Source organism: Equus przewalskii, chromosome 32, assembly GCF_037783145.1.
Source record: "Equus przewalskii isolate Varuska chromosome 32, EquPr2, whole genome shotgun sequence".
NCBI lineage: Eukaryota > Metazoa > Chordata > Mammalia > Perissodactyla > Equidae > Equus > Equus przewalskii.
Window position 1 is genome coordinate 10,042,146 of NC_091862.1, and position 16,009 is coordinate 10,058,154.

The following is a 16,009-nucleotide window of genomic DNA, read 5'->3' on the forward strand; positions in this document are numbered from 1 at the left end:
GAGCATGTCTGGATTATAGGAGATCCCTTAGAGCATCTCACAGTATTTCCATGTCCTGAGATTATGGCCAATGGAAAACTATATCCCAATCCAGGCAGGGCTAGGAATGACTCAGACCCTTCAGGAATGAAGGTTTGGGTGACCCTATTTAGTAGAGAACCATGACCAGCTGAAGTGCTTGTTGAAGGCAAAGGGAATAGGGGTGGGTAGTGGAAGAAGGAAGTTATAAATACCGGCTACGACCATGTGACCAGTTAGAGGACTGTAATTGTCATGAGCATTTCCTCCTTATTTCGTCATGAGTACCTGTGTGTGTAAAGCAAACCTTTGTCTTCTTTCCTCTCTTATGATGTAACATAAGAGTTTTACAGCATAGAATTAAGTTACGGGATGTCAAGAAGAGTAAGCATCACTTAAGGAACACACACACACGCACACACGCAGGCAGGCAGGCAGACAGACACAAACGCGCGCGCGCAGGTTCTGTTTCTCTAGAGCCTAACACTCTGTATTTGTTCCTTACAGGTCTCCAGGTGAGGACAAAATGCTTCCAGGATTAAAACTCTGACATAAGAGATTACAATTACTAAATCATGTTAGGAGAAATAAGTTTTGGGGAAAAATTCATTACCTGGACTGGTCAGCACCTGGCAACAAGCAGCAATTTTCCAAAAAACAAAAATCACACAAAAACGCCAAAAAGTGTTTTGAAAAAGTGCTTTGAGAATTTACTGTACAGTGTTTTTAACAATTTATTTATATGTCGGCTTCTACATGCTCTTACATTTGTGTAAAACATTTGTACATATTCTTTACAATTTGTACATATATTAAATGGCTGTATCATAAACACTGTTCTATGAGATTTTATAAAAGGAAAATCAAGTAGGGAAAATTACTTATAAAACATTAACAAAAACCCGTGATATTAAGAACAAGAAGTTCTCATATTCATCTTCATTTGATTTCCTCTTCTACTAATTTTTTGGTTTCAGTTTATTTATGCTGGCCCAAATTTTCCATTTTCTATAATTCCTAGGTCATAAAAATGAGAGCAGTTGGAGAGACTGTCGTAAGGCCACGGTGGAGGGTGGACGGCGTCTGCAGGAGCAAGGTCGGCGTGGCGGCACGTGTTCAGATTCAAAGCTGACGGTTTGCAGAGTCTGCTTTGCTTTATGCCATTAGCTGAAGTACTAGCGATGAGAAAAATTCAGTCTGAAGTTTGGGACACAGGCTGGAAGAAGAGCCCTCTGCACTTTTCTTAAACACGAACGCTCTGGGGGTTACTGCGCATTCTTCAGGCTGCAGCCCTTATCAGTGCCTAAACTTTCCATTTTACTCAACTGTGTTTTTCATCTTTTCAGGTAATACCAACTGGCCTGCTAGTGTACAATCCAAATCAAGTGGCGCATCGTGTCTCGCTGGCACTTCTCACTATGCCTGACTGAACAGCTGAACACTGACAAGGGGGTTAAACGCTCGGGAGGAGCCTGTGTGCCCCCTGAGTGCTCCTTCCTGAGCACAGGAGTCAGGGCGCCGCTCCAGGCCCGGGAGCAGGCCGAGCATTTCAAAAACATCCCCAGCGTTTCCAGGTGTTCTTCCTAGTGTCAAGAACGCCTCCCCATGCTCAGGAAGGAGGTGCCAGAGAGAAAGCCCTCCTGGGGGAAGACGACGCTTCAAGGACGTTCCTAAGGAAAGCGAGGGCAGGAGAATCTGCCCATGGGTTTTTGCCAAGCTGCGTCCTCTAGGCCTCTCTGCTCCCTCTCCTGAAAACATAAGCACTTGAGTCATAAATATGTCAGTGAAAGGCATGTGGATTCTCCTGAAGAGACAGGAATCCCAAAGGACAGAAAAGTTATAAAAATATACAAACATATATATTTTTTATTCTGGCGTATTTCATATTTTTAAGAAAGCAATTAGTAATTATCTGACACGGGGTAAGAACAAGAAGATTGCAGGTAACTTACAAATTACAATTTTATGTAAAATATCACTGGGGGGAACCCCTAATTTTCTGTTCAAAATTCTGATAACTTTAAGTACTTTCCAAAAATAGAGAATTTCCATTGGTTAATAATGGATATGGAAACGAACAAAAGAAGACCATCCCCAGATAACGGATGCATTCAGGCTGGTTAATAAAGTAAAGGCAGTTTTTTGCAACTCTACTTCTTTTTGGTTTTCTTTTTTTCCTGTTTTTCTTTGTTTTGGAAGATAGGGGAAAAAACTGAATTGCATTGCCCCAAGTCAGAAAGAAGCACTTCGGAGTTTTCTTCACATTCCGTTCTGTTCTACATGACCGGGAAGCGGCCGAGGGCCTGCCTCAGCTTTTCTGCAATCTGGTGAAGAAAGAAAACAATTTTGAGATATTATTCCCATTATGACGTTGTAGTATTCTATTATTTCCACCTCTTATAAGTTAAACATTACAAAAATTTCAAGTACTTTCACTGGTCTGTGCTTCCAGTCCCTCCTGGCATCAACCCAGCCTCCACCCTGCAGGAGAGACCTCCTTATACCCCAGATGGTGGTGCCACAGCCTGCAGGAAGCCCCGGCTCCTCCCCGTGGCCCCTGCCCGTCTGCACAGCAGCATTTCCAGATGACCCGCTTTTCCCCAGCGAGCCAGGTGGACGGGTCTTCGTTTGGGCCTGCGTTCCTCCTGCGGGGCACCTATGAGCTCCTGAGACCCAGCTGACGAGCCCGCGGCTCCTACACAGTGCGGACAGTACACACCTTCCTCTAAGGCTGGGGCTGCACTGCGTCAGGATTCTGGGCCTCGGTCTCCCCCACGGGGACCCAGCTCCTAGGAAGACACAGCTGTCTGAGTCGTCCCTGGGGCCTAAGCAATGGAGTGAGCGCTTGGTATATAAGAGGCACTCAATCAATGTTTGTTACATGAACAAATACACACATTTTAATAACTTAAGGGTTACCTTCTCATAAAAGCAGGTTAGATCTAACAAAGATGGTGGTTAAATACCTGGTTTTCTATTTTGAATTACAATGTCACTGATAACTACAACTCACCTGGGCTTGAGTCTTAAGTGATCAACATTACCGGAATTTCAGGAGTTGCCCTTCAATTATTTTCGGACATAGAACAACGTAATCTGTTATTCTAACACCTGATGCAAGGCAGCCCTACTGGCACCAACTAATAGAAAGTGTCTGGTTGGAGAGTGCAGGAGCCGCACACTGCGGGGGAGAAGCAGCTGGCGGAACGCTTTCTGTAAACTCAGCTCCGACCCCCAGTTCACAACACGCATGGGGCGCCTCAGCCAGAGCTCCCTCTCAAGCACCCGCCGTCGGAGACGCGAGTTCGGCAGCGTCCAGCCCAAAGGCGACAAGGCCTGCACGTGAGCGTGGGGCTTGCCTGCCACGTCCCTGAAGACACATGAGCTAACACCACAGAACAGTGGGGACCTTAGGAAGAAACACGGCCACCAACACACGGTCAAATACAACGTCACAGAACTTGTCTTCAGGTCTGCGTTTCCATGCAAGATCTTTCTTTTCTGTACACTGATAAACAACAAAATTACTACGTAGAGGCATAAGAGTTTATGTTTTCATGATTGTTCTCTGAATGAAAGTATTTAAGGTTTCGCTCTCTTTTGTTTTCTTTCTGGAATTCCTCTTATGCATTGTGAAACCTCCCTCATCAACAGCCTGCCCGCGGTGTGTGCCGTGCCAGGCTCCGCGGAGAGCGTGCTGTGCAGTGTCCCTGTGCCCAGAGGCTGGGAGGGACTCAGGAACGACACAGTCAGGACTTCTGGGACCTCACGACTAGCGTCCAACACCCCTTCTTCTTCAAAAGAAAACCTTTTCTAACCCAGTGTTACTCAAAAAGGAAAAAGCAGACAGAAATAAGAGATTTGAAAAAACCCTTGCTCAGTATTTGGCCTCCTTTGGTTTGTTACTGAGCATTACAAAAACACCAACAGATCGACTTCATCTGGTCCGAGTTGGCAAGCAGGAGCCCTCTCTCCAGGCCCCGCACAGCCCAGGGAGGCAGGCGGCTTACCGTCTCGTAGAAATGCACCTGCTGCTCCAGGTACAGGCGGATGACGCTGTTGTAGTCGTAGATCCGGTTACTGTGAAAGTGGTTCATCTCGGCTGCAAGCAAAACCAAGACGTCAGTCAGCCCCAGGCGCCAGAGGACAATACCTGGCCCCCTGCTCACGTAGGACTCATCGCTGCCAGGTTTAACCTGGCTGCAGGGCAGTGCCGGTTCTTGGCAAATCACTTTACAAAGAGGCTAGAAAAGCAACTGGATCAGTTAATGGCAAACAACACTTTTTAGTAGATGGATGATTTTTTGCTGATTTGCATGTTAAATACGATGAAACCCAAAACGGATTATCACCCAAATGTGGACTATTGTTCTAACGGAACTGATGGAGCAGGAAACCACTTGGTGGTAATTCTCCTCAGATGACTGCGGGTCAGAATGCCACGTCTGTCTGCAGCGGAGCTGGCAAGGCCCCAGTGGGCCACGTTCCCTCTCGCACAGCGACCGCCTAGGCAGGTGTCTCAGGGCCTTTGGAAGGCTGGGCAGACGAGCAGACGCAGTGGACACCCTCTTCAGTAATGGCGCTTTGCAGCCTGAGCACCAGGGCTGTCAGGATGCAGCCTCTCACCAGGCGAGAGCATCTGACACCCACTCTTCATCTTGGCTGAAGGTACATATTCAGCACATGAATCCCCTATTGAAGTTTCTCTCAACACCGTCCCCACCCCATCACAGCTCTGGCGAGGCCTTCCTTATTGGAGCCCCTCATCGCCTCCCCACCTGCCTTTGCCATGATTCCCCGGGTGCAGAAAGCCAAGGGCTGGTGTAAATTCCTACAGAAAGCTAATTGTTCTGGGTGGTGGCAGTTCTTTTTTTTTGGGTGAAGAAGATTCGCCCTGAGCTAACATCTGTGCCAATCTTCCTCTACTTTGCATGTGGGATGCCACCACAGCATGGCTTGACGAGTGGTGTGTAGTCTGTGCCCGAGACCCAAACCTGTGCGCTCTGGGCTGCTGAAGTGGAGCATGCAAAATTAACCACTGTGCCACCAGGCTGGCCCATGGGTTTTACAGTAAGTCACCTGAAGTTGTACAAAACTTCTCATTTACCTCAAACATAAGTTCAAAGCCAAATTCCCCATTTCAAACCCTCCAAACCCAAATCTTCAATCAGGTTTCCCCAGTTCTGCCCCTAGTTGCCTCAGTTCTGGAACTCTTGCACCCATTCTTCTCTTTCTCCACTAATTCCCCAGGCCTGCAGCTTGTTCCTTGAAAAGCCTGCAGACGCGCTTCACTCTCCTCCCCCAGCACCACATCTTCTTTAGGCCCTTACAATCTCAGCGCAGAAGCAGCGGTCGTCTGGCTGGGCTGCCTGGCGAACGTCTGCCCTCCATGGCGCTATCAAACTCTGCTCCCTTGACCATTTTTTTTTCCCCATCAAAAACTTTAAGTGGCTTCTTAATGCCCACATCGAGTCTAGACTTTTCTGCCTGGCTTTCAGGGACCTCCACAATCACCAAAACTTATTCCCCGATAACCTGCAAGTATGCTTTATTCCTGAAGGCCAAGGACAGAATCTTGGACCATTGTTTTGTGTGCTTTTTTCATCTTACAACATCCTTCCTCTTTCTCCTTTGCCCACACATATTCTGTCCATCCACCAAAACGGGAAAAATTCATTTACCGCTCCTGTCTGCAGGAAAACACTCAAAGACATAAAAATTAATTAACACCTTCTTTTTAATAACAGTCACACTATGCTGAAAATGCTACATCCACACTCCCTTCACATTCTGTGGTCCGGGGCATGAAGGTTACACTGCTAAAGGCTGAACTTTGGAGTCTAACAGAGCTTTGTGACAGGTGCTGATGTCAAGGGCTGTAAAGGCATCTCTAACATCTCTAAGACAGGTCTAATCGAGCTGTCATCCACAGTTACGGCAGGTAAATGTGCGAAAGAGTAAATAAATATTACAGATCTTCATTAACACTGGGATCCTGCAAACAGGAGGCGTATGAGGATATTTTAAATCAGCTTTCATTTATTCAACTGTCATTCACAGTTGGCTTTCTGTCCAGCAAGGAAAACAGCCACTTTGCTGGGGGAAAGGTCTCCACCAGCTAGGCGTAAACCTCTGGTCTTACCTTGTAGCGCGTACGACATGGTGCCCACGCGTTTCACCATGTTCTGCTTGTCCTGCGGGGTGATTTTACTAGTGGCAACCAGTTTATCGCTTTCTTTCACTTTTTCTATGGCTCCCTGTGAAATAGAAAATGCAATGGTATTACGAAAACAAAGCTAAAAGGATTAGTCACTCGTTTAAACTACAAGAGTGCTAACGTCTTCTACAACTGCCTTGCTACTGAACAGGAAAATGTCCCCACGAAACAGGAACATCATCGATAGGAAAAGCATCAATAGGAAAGCAGTGAAATGTAACTGCCTCTAAGTCACTAGCGAGCAAAAAGGCTGCCACTGTTGAAAAATGGAACTAAGTTAAGGTTTATAGTTTTATTTTATAACAAAATAGAAAACCCCGAGCACACTGTTTGCGTGATATTTATAAGCCAATGCCAGCACAAGGGCAGGGTTTAAGGGGAAAGCTGGCGTTGGTGCGTTAGAGGGTCCTCTGAGGAGGGCAGTCCTGGGTGCACGCTCAGGTCCTCTCTGCGTTACAGTGTTTCCTGAGCTGCTGCCTAAGCCAGCTGGTCCTGAGGCTCAAGCTTCACCATATTGTCTGTAAGCAGCACTGAATCAACTTTAAATTAACACTTAGATGGAAGTAGTTTAAAAGCTGCCAAACATCTCCCACTCCAGTATCATCACACTGCTCATTACTGAGTGCCGTCTGGAAAGAAAAGCCCTCTCCTCCTGCATAAATTAGGCTCCATGCCTATAATGCTAACTCGGCTGGCACAAATTCCGAAAACATGCTAACTGTTCTGAGTTTTTCATTTATTGAAATTTTTATTTATTTATTTAATCCCCCTCCCCCAGTTTAACTGAGATATAATTCACATATAACACTGTATTAGCTTAAGGTGTACAACATAATGATTCTGACACATGTACACATTGTGAAATGATTACCATAACGAATTTTGTTAACATCCATCACCTCACAGAGTTATAAACGTTTTTTTCCTCGTGATGAGAATTTTTTAAGATCTGCTCTCCTAGGAATTCCACTCGTGGGTGTATATCCGAAGGAAACAAAATCACTGTCTCCAAGAGGAACCTGCACCCCCATGGTCACTGCAGCTTTATTCACAACAGCCAAGATATGGGAATAACCTAAGTGTCCACTGGCAGATGAGTGGACAGAGAAAGCGTTTGGAGTCTTCCGTTAAGCTGTCTGAAGCTGCACAGCCTTCTTGTTTCCTATGCCACCCTTCGTGGTGCTTCAATTACAAGCCAAATGCCAAATGGCCACAGGCAGGACTGTTGGGCTCACAGACCAGCCCTCGAGAGGGATTTTCCTAACAAACCCAGGTACATCGCAATATCCTGGGGGCACTGCAGTTGCTAAATACCCACGATTCTGAGGTAATAGACAGATTTTGACACAGAGACAGAAAAACTATCCATAACCAAAACCTGAGGACACCCTAAGCCAATTTCTCATTTAGTTTAAAAATATCTTTTTGCTGGGAATTATATAGTTTCCTTTTTATTAATACAGACACATAAATCAAGATTCTCATTTCAATTTTAATTAGGAAACCCTTCACGAGACTCAGGGACAGAAAATCTTGTTTCGTCTCGACTTGCCCACAGCTCACGGGGTCTCACTGATGAGGGAAAGTATTATTTTTACTACCGTCTTGAATTTCCAACACCATGACCATTCTGACACATGACCTAACCACATGCATAAAGAAATATTCTTCATATTTTCACTTCCCTCAAAATCACCTTTTATAGAAGAAAAGACATGTAAAAACCACCCCTAGTTTTATGGGACCTCGCTACTGAAACACGTTAGCGGGCCCCTCCTCCCGACTCAGGCATGTGCTGACAGGCGAGGGGCGCAGGTGGCCAGGCACAAGGCCCTGTGTCACCGCAGCATCCTCCGGAAACTTCCACCATCAGGTTACCTTGTGAGTGCCAATAATATCCGGGAAGCAGCCAAGGAAACCTTTGTATTCGTGATTACACTCCATCAGGAAATGCAGATCCTTCTTCGGCTATAACAAGACACAAGGTGGTTGTTACCGGCAGAGGAATTCAGACGGTCAAGGAAAAGAAAACTGTCAGATCTGAGGACTGCTAGCCAAACCCCAGGGACCACGTTCAGTTACTGAGTGCCACACATTCAGCCTTGTTTTCCTACAAGAAAATAACCCCCAAGACTACTATACTCTCCATCACAGGTTGTCAAGAAAACGATAAAACATCGGATCATTTTCAGGTTGGTTGATAAAATTAGCAATTTGGGGTAGCCCAAAATACTGTGAGAAAAAAAAACTAGTTAAGAATGTATATAAGCAAAAAAGATGCTATAATGTCTAAATTTTAGCAGAGAATATAAAAATATTAATAAATCTGGTAATTATCTTAAGAGGCAACTTTGAATTTTTTCATTTTTCTGAATTACAATTTTTAACAGCTATGTTATGTACAGTTCTAAAAATGCATCTTTTTTACAATTATCAGGAGAGTGGTTAATGACCACATGAATGCGTACACATGAGTGTGTATGCACAAACATTTTCCTAGAAGTCATCTGGAAAAAAAATTTTTTACTTTAGAGATTTGAAACAACTGAGATGGTTATTCTCCTTAAGGGAACTTATTATCTTTTGTCTGTAAAAAGAACTGAAATCAGGCTCCTAAAGACTGCAGTGAAAGCCATGTGGCTGGAACGAAGCCCTGCTCCATGCCAGGAGCTGGGGCAGGAGCTTCTTCTCTACAGTTGCTGAGTCCTGAGATCCTCACGGAGTCGGAGCTACCGTCGAAATTTACCAGATGAGGAAACCAAGGCTCAGAGAGGCTAAGGGAGTCCAAATGGAGACCTGGGCAACGCCTCGTCCCGTATGTCCTAATCCCCTGACGGCCAAGAGGGGATCCCAGCCACTGACACTGGAAGGTATTCATAGATTTCTTGAAGACAGATTTATCCATCACTTCAGCTTAACCTACGAAACACTATTACCAAATACAGCTAACAAAGATACATAGGGCCAGAAAGGAAGAGGATAGCCATTTCGAAAGTGTCTTAAAACAGGTTTTAAATGAAACGTGCATTAACTAGTATAAAATCTTAACTGGCATTACGTGGTTCTGTTTATACCTGTTCTGCGACAAGACTGGCAATTTCTTCGTAAGTCTTCCCTGCTTCCGTTATTGCGTCATTGAGATCTGTTTCGCCTGAAAATCATTCAGTTATACCAGTGGTTATAAGTTAGACTCTCTTTTCATTTATTTAAGAAGTTTATTACAGACAATTTCAAACTTTTAAAAACTAGAGAACAGGACAATGAGCCCCCTCCACCCATCACCTGGTCTCCCCTTTAACAGCTCATGGCCAATCCTCTTTCACCTGGACTGTCTACTCCCTACCCCCCTTCACTGGTCACATAGCATTTCATCCACAGATTTTACGTAAAAGGTAAGGAGTCTTAAAAAAATAAGGACAATATAGGAGCACTACAGCTAAGGCGACAAGCGTTCCTGATATAGACTATCCAGTCAGCGTGCCGCTTCTTGGTGTCTCCTGTCAAGGCGGCTGCTTGAATCAGGAAGAAGGAAGGTCCACCCGGCATAGAGCCGATGAGTTTCTTAATCCACAGGTTACTTCTCCCCGCCCCCTTTTTCCTTGCAAATTTCTCTTTGGGGGATTGAAGAAACAGTTCATCTGCCTTGGTACCCCGTCTGGGTTTTGCTGACTGCATCTCTGTGGTGATGACGTAACAGTCCTGTCTCCCGTATCTTTCTACACCAGTCGTTAGATCTAGAGGTTTGATCGGATTCAGAAGACACGTTGTCCAGTCATTTCTATTCTGTACAGTGTTAGAAGCCACAAATGATCCCTGTCTGGACCTTTTATTTCAGCACAGGTTTGCAAAATGCTGCTACTCTGCTTCTAGCACTCCTTCTTTATCAGCTGAAATGCTTCTATAAAGAGAAACTTTCCTTCATCAACTTTTCGGTTACCCTGAGGCAAGTCTGAACAGGAAAAGCAGATTAAATGCTTGATTCCTTGTCTTTACAGTTTTCAGAATAATGAGGTGATTCCCTACCATCCCCAAGGGTAACAGAGATTAACTTCGTTTAAGCATCATTGTGAGTCTGGACTGAAACAGACTTGGTATGCTTCACTCCACAGTGATGATTACTTCCGCTGATGCTCAGATCTCCTCTTCACTGGCCAGTGGAAGGCTCTTCAAGCTCGCTGCAGAGTTCTTTTTGATAAGCAGGAGCGCTGGCGCATTTCAGGGGGACAAAGTGTTTAGAAATCACCATGTGGGTGATGTCAGGCTGCCTCTTGCTACCACATTGGGTCACTATTTGTAGGCCTTTTCAGTGAACACAGCAAGGCAAACTGTATTACTTTTCAAAGGGGAAAACACATGATGAGCTCATGTTGATATTTCTAATTCCAATTTAGGACTCTAGGGCTTTTCTGAATATATTTTAAAACTTCTGATTTTTATGTTTATCTCTTTCATTTAAAAAATCTTCGTTGTTAACAGTAACATAATTACACACTTGCCTTACCCTGCAATATCTACAGCAGTTCCAGAAGAACCTGATCATTTTGGAGGCATGTGAATTCTACCACATTTTTTTACGAGAATGAGTAATCTATGAAAAGACTTATTCACAGCGTCAAGTCGTCGGAGAACTTCTCCAGGAACCATTTCCCAGATTATAACTGTCTTCTCTTTCCTCCCTTCCCAAGACTTGGCGTTCACTTATCTGCACCCTCCGTAATCACAGCAGATTCAGGCAACAGCAAGTGATACCTTTGTCTCTTTGAGCAGCGACCAGGAGAACAAGTGAACTGCTCTTTAAAAATTCCATGGTCTAGCTCTCAACAGTTTCTAAGTTTTATATGTGACTTCAAGTGACGAGAGACCCCAAATCTGGGCACATTTATTATAACCTAGCAACGAATTCTGAAATGACTGAAGGACCATTGTTAGCCTTAACAACCTAATCTCGGAGAGGTCCCGTTTCTAGATAGGATGTGGATGACTGCAAGGCTGCTGCTCTCATCACAACAAGAAAACACCAAAGAAATTAACAAGTCATACTTTTCCTCAGAGTCATGGAATCTCTGCTGGAAGGAAGAAATGCAAACACATAAACTCAGACAGTGGTGAGCCTGCGCCCCAGGCGAGCTGCTGGGTCTGGGGGCACCGAGGGGTGGAAGAGGGAGCCTTCCACCGGCAGAGGAGCTCTGCTGAGACAAGCAGGCACCCACTGAGCTTTCACCAGACACGTGGGCTGGTGTCAGGGACCTGAACCTGGAGGGGCCCCAAGACAGAGCTGGTTCTCCCACAAGGACTTTGTGGACCGAGAAGTGACAGTGGGAAGTGAGGGCAGGGCTGAAGAGCAGAGACCTCAGGTGAGGTTTAAGGCAGGCGTGGATTCAGATGAGCTCTGACATAGAAGGACGCCATGGGGACCAACCAGATGTTTTTCCAGAAACTCCAGAACAAACTCAAGACACTAGAGAGCCACAGAGACGAACGGGCTCTCAGAGTCTGCCCAGCACCTGAGCAATGGATATGGCTCTAGTCTTGGCTCATCCATCAACCACCTGTGGTACCCTGGCCAAGGTGCTTATGTTTCCAGGCCTCAGGTCGCCCATCTTGAAAACGAGGGAACCAGACCAATCTTCAAAGTTCCTGTCCAGCCTAAAAGTTCTGATTATAAGACACATTTCAGCCAGGCCGATGAGAAATATTCACATACGGGGGCCCCGAATCTTAAATTTTGGTGAGACCAATTTCTTATTCCTGAGAATACTCAGAGACTGACACCCAAAGACCTACCTTCCCTGGGGATCAGGAAAACACCCTGGTGAAACGCCAGTTCTGTCATTTCGATAAGTGACAGACACACTCAAATTTAAGACGTGTCACTCACCTGACAAATCCTTTTACTTCCAACCTGCTCCACAGGTCAAATTACGTAAACATAAACCAAAATATAAAGGAGAAACAGCTAAGATGCTCTCATGAGTGTTGTCAGTGTGAACACAGCTCAGTGAACTCGAAACACCACAGGTGAGCCACAGAGCTCGGGGCACGCTGAGACCAATTGTGAGTTATGGAGAGACACAGGCAACGTGAATTGGTTACTTAGTCAAAAACTGCTCCTCCCAATGACATTGATGGGTTCTGGCCTCTGTAACAGGAAGACTTGACTTCAGAGTGTGGCAGAGAAATGAGAGCAAGGGCAGAGTGTTAGGTATCGCCCGCCTGTTTTATTACAACCCAAGGGCTGTATCTGAGCACAAAGAAGCTGGCAAAAAATAGAAATTCTAACAACCTTCACTTTTCTCGAAAGTAACACGGTGAGGTCACGGAAGTCCCGACTGGAGTCGCCTGGCCACTTTAGGGTCAGGGACAAGGGTTCTTGACTGTGGGGTTACCGTTGGTCTGCAAGAGCCTGAAGAGGCAGCTGGTTTGGATAAGACACTGGAGCCCCAAAGAATAAACAAAGACAGACGTACCTTGATAACCACTGGAACTAAACACCGTCGCTAAACTCTGCAGCGCCTTTCCTATCTTCTGATATTCCTTGGGTAATGCTGGAAGAGAAAAAGGAAAAAATTGTTGACTAGGCCTCTGAGTGAACTGAAATGGGTTTCAACTATTTTCTAAAAGTGATTCCTTTTATAATAAAAGAAATTTGAAGTGATTATAGTCTATGTGGTGGTTTTTTTAAAGATTTTATTTTTCCTTTTTCTCCCCAAAGCCCCCGGTACATCACTGTGCATTTTTAGTTGTGGGTCCTTCTAGTTGTGGCATGTGGGAGACTGCCTCAGCGTGGCCTGATGAGTGGTACCATGTCCTCACCCAGGATCTGAACCAGTCAAACCCTGGGCTGCCGAAGCAGAGTGCGCGAACTTAACCACTTGGCCACGGGGCCAGCCCCAGGATTTAACTCTTTAAAAGAAACCATAATCCTGAGGTTCTGTGATACCTCTAAAAGATTTGATTGCAAGACTTACACTCATTTAAAATATTTCCAAAAAAAGGAAATAGCTTTCAAAGAATATACAGATTTAAATGATCTGCTATTATGGCCTCCTAAGAGTTTATAGCTAAAATTAATTATTTTAAAATGAAATTACTATTTTAGAGAAATGTCATTCCCCTTTTTGCTAAAGAGTTATTCCCTGTGACCACGGCTTGAAACAGATTTTGTCTTTTGGTTTTTTGTTGTGAGGAAGATGGGTGCTGAGCTAACATCTGTGCCAATCTTCCTCTGTTCCACGTGGGATGCTGCTGCACAGCGTGGCTCGACAAGTGCTGCTGGGTCTGCGCCCGGGATCTGAACCTGCGCACCCGGGGCTGCTGAAGCAGAGCGTGAGAACTTAACCCCCACGCCACCGGGCCAGCCCCTGCGTTTTTTTATAATGCTGCATTTGTATACATTATTTTTTCAGTCTTCGTTCTATCCTTAGGACACAGCATCATATTTCTTTGCCATGAGAAAGGAGCAACTGTTATTACTCCTGGCGTCTGGCCCTCGAGCACGAGCAGCTGCTATACTACCAGGGGTTTTGTTATTATTATGCGAATGGCAGAGGGCCATTCAGTCTAAGGCTTGGCCTTTTCTCCGCAAAGGCCAGACAGTAAATATTTCAGGCTTTGTGGGGCCACAGGTTTCTGCTGAAAGCACTCAACTCTGCCACTGCAACAGGAAAATAGCCACAGACAATGCGCAAATCAATGAGTATGGCTGTGTTCCAGTAACACTTTATTTACAAAAACAGGCAGCAGGCCAGACTTGGGCTGCAGGCCACGGTTTGCCACCTTCTGATGTAAGGCTTAGATTCCGGGTCTGGATTTAATAGACCTTAATACCGCTGTTAACTTGGCTTTGCTGTTTGAAGAATTCATCTACAAGTCACTTCACGATTCACTTTCTTGTTCATGAAAATTATTTTCTGACTTCAAAATTCTGATTCTTTTCCTTTACTTAGAAGAAAAATACCACCTTTTAAAAAATCTTCACAGAAACAGATAACTAAGCTCCTCCGTACGCTGAGTACCACAGGACTGACATACTCTGAAGGCAGGTATGTATTACTTTTACACAAACTAGAAACCATTTTTATTTTTAAGAAATAACCAAATACAACCAGTATTCTTGTAGAGTGTAAGAGCTGAAGGCCAGAAAACTCTTCGTGAGAGACTAGCACTGCCTCGAATTTTCCCAGAGATTCCCCTGGGCGGTTGCAGCTAGAGCTCAGCCTTCTCTCTGGGACTCAGAAGGCTGCTGGCAGTGAGCGCAGGATGGATGGATAGACCGGGGAGAAAACTCCTGTACCCTAGGCAGTCAATGGCATCTGTGCGAGTCCACTGCCTCTACAGCCTTCCGGGCCTCAGGGGTAATGGGGCAGCATGCTGTGGCGCGGTCCCCACAGCCGGACTCCTGTGTCTCTCCCCTGGGCCACCTGACAACAGAGCTGCACGGTTCTGGGGAGCACAGGAAAACACAGTCCAGCAGAATGACGGTCTACGAACATAGGGAAGGGGGGGGACACGAAGTTCTCAAGGACATGGAAAGAGCAGGAAAGGCCATGGCTGCCAGCGCCTCTTTCCCCCAGGCCTGCTCCTAGCCTGACCCTCTTTTGTATTTTCTATTACCAACTATACTAGTCTTTCCTAAAAATTAGGGCTTTGGTCAAATATACATCTTCCCAAATGGATGAAGATTAAAAGGTAAAATTATAAGATTAAAAATAAACAAAAGCACTCTCTAAACATGCAGAAAAAATGAATTTTCCATAGGTTACAAACTGCAAATAACTGGAAATATTTAAGTGAACATGGTGGGGCTTCTTTTTGTGAGGAAGACTGGCCCTGAGCTAACATCTGTGCCAATCCTCCTCCATTTTGTATATGGGATGCTGCCACAGCATGGCTCGATGAGCAATGTGTAGGTCTGTGCCCAGGATCAGAACCTGCAAACCCAGGGCCACCGAAGCAGTGTGTGTGAACTTAATCACTAAGCCACCAGGCCGGCCCCTGAACATGGTGTTTTGTGTCAGAGTTCTTGAACTGGCTTTATTGGAGCCCCTTTTCTGTTGTCCAACTAGGGCTGAAAAGTGGGGTTCGTCAAAGAGCTCTGGGAACCATGTGACTTCAGTTCACGGCATGCATTTTTGTTTGGGGGGTACAGTTCCTCAGTGTGATGGAAGTCATAAAGCTGAGCCTGCGTCGCCACCTCTAAAAACCGGAGGACGGCACTTACGTCCTGTGCACCGCTTCCAGTGCTCCTGGCCCACCGTCAGCAGCTCCTTCACGCCATCGTCCATGGCTTTGGTGAACTTACCCACAGCATCACACTTCTGTTCTCTGTGGGGCAGAAACACAAGAAGGCACGTCCTTGCCTTTGCTATCAAATGTCCCAACAGGGTGAGGCATAAGAGTAGAAAGATCGCTGCGGTCAAGGGAGACTCTCACCAAACAGAACCACGGCTACTGTTTTCTTGCATTATTAACAACTGTCCTTTAACTAAATTAGTCTTAAAAACAGGCTTGATGCAGGTTTTTCAAGAACTACTTAAAAATCTGCCATTTATATTTTAACTCTGCTTCCGTTCCCCCTCAATTCCTCGTGAATTTTAACGAAAATTATTCTAAAGTAAATAAAAGAATCATTTCTTGCATATCTTATTTAGTGAAATCCCATCACTGGAGGTACCGTGGACTATACAACAACATGGTTGCTGATGGCAGCTGCTCAACCATTCCAGCAATTCCAGCAAGCACTTTAATGAATCAGAGAAAATAACCTGCATGTGC

General features: G+C 45.3%; 1 protein-coding gene across 9 annotated transcripts in view; it reads right to left on the bottom strand.

Annotated features, from left to right (window-relative positions):
* Window positions 1-703: 703 nt before the first annotated feature.
* Window positions 704-16,009, bottom strand: part of SNX9 (sorting nexin 9) — a 104,319-nt gene continuing 89,013 nt past the window's right edge. For all 9 annotated transcript variants that reach the window (XM_008533323.2, XM_070603087.1, XM_008533325.2 and 6 more), the window contains 7 exons: window positions 15,456-15,559; window positions 12,703-12,780; window positions 9,310-9,386; window positions 8,114-8,203; window positions 6,161-6,275; window positions 4,029-4,120; window positions 704-2,342 (listed from right to left, as the gene is read on the bottom strand). In XM_008533323.2, coding sequence (XP_008531545.1) covers window positions 2,295-2,342; window positions 4,029-4,120; window positions 6,161-6,275; window positions 8,114-8,203; window positions 9,310-9,386; window positions 12,703-12,780; window positions 15,456-15,559 — 604 coding nt within the window. In that variant the 3' untranslated portion in view covers window positions 704-2,294. The remainder of the gene's footprint in view (window positions 2,343-4,028; window positions 4,121-6,160; window positions 6,276-8,113; window positions 8,204-9,309; window positions 9,387-12,702; window positions 12,781-15,455; window positions 15,560-16,009) is intronic.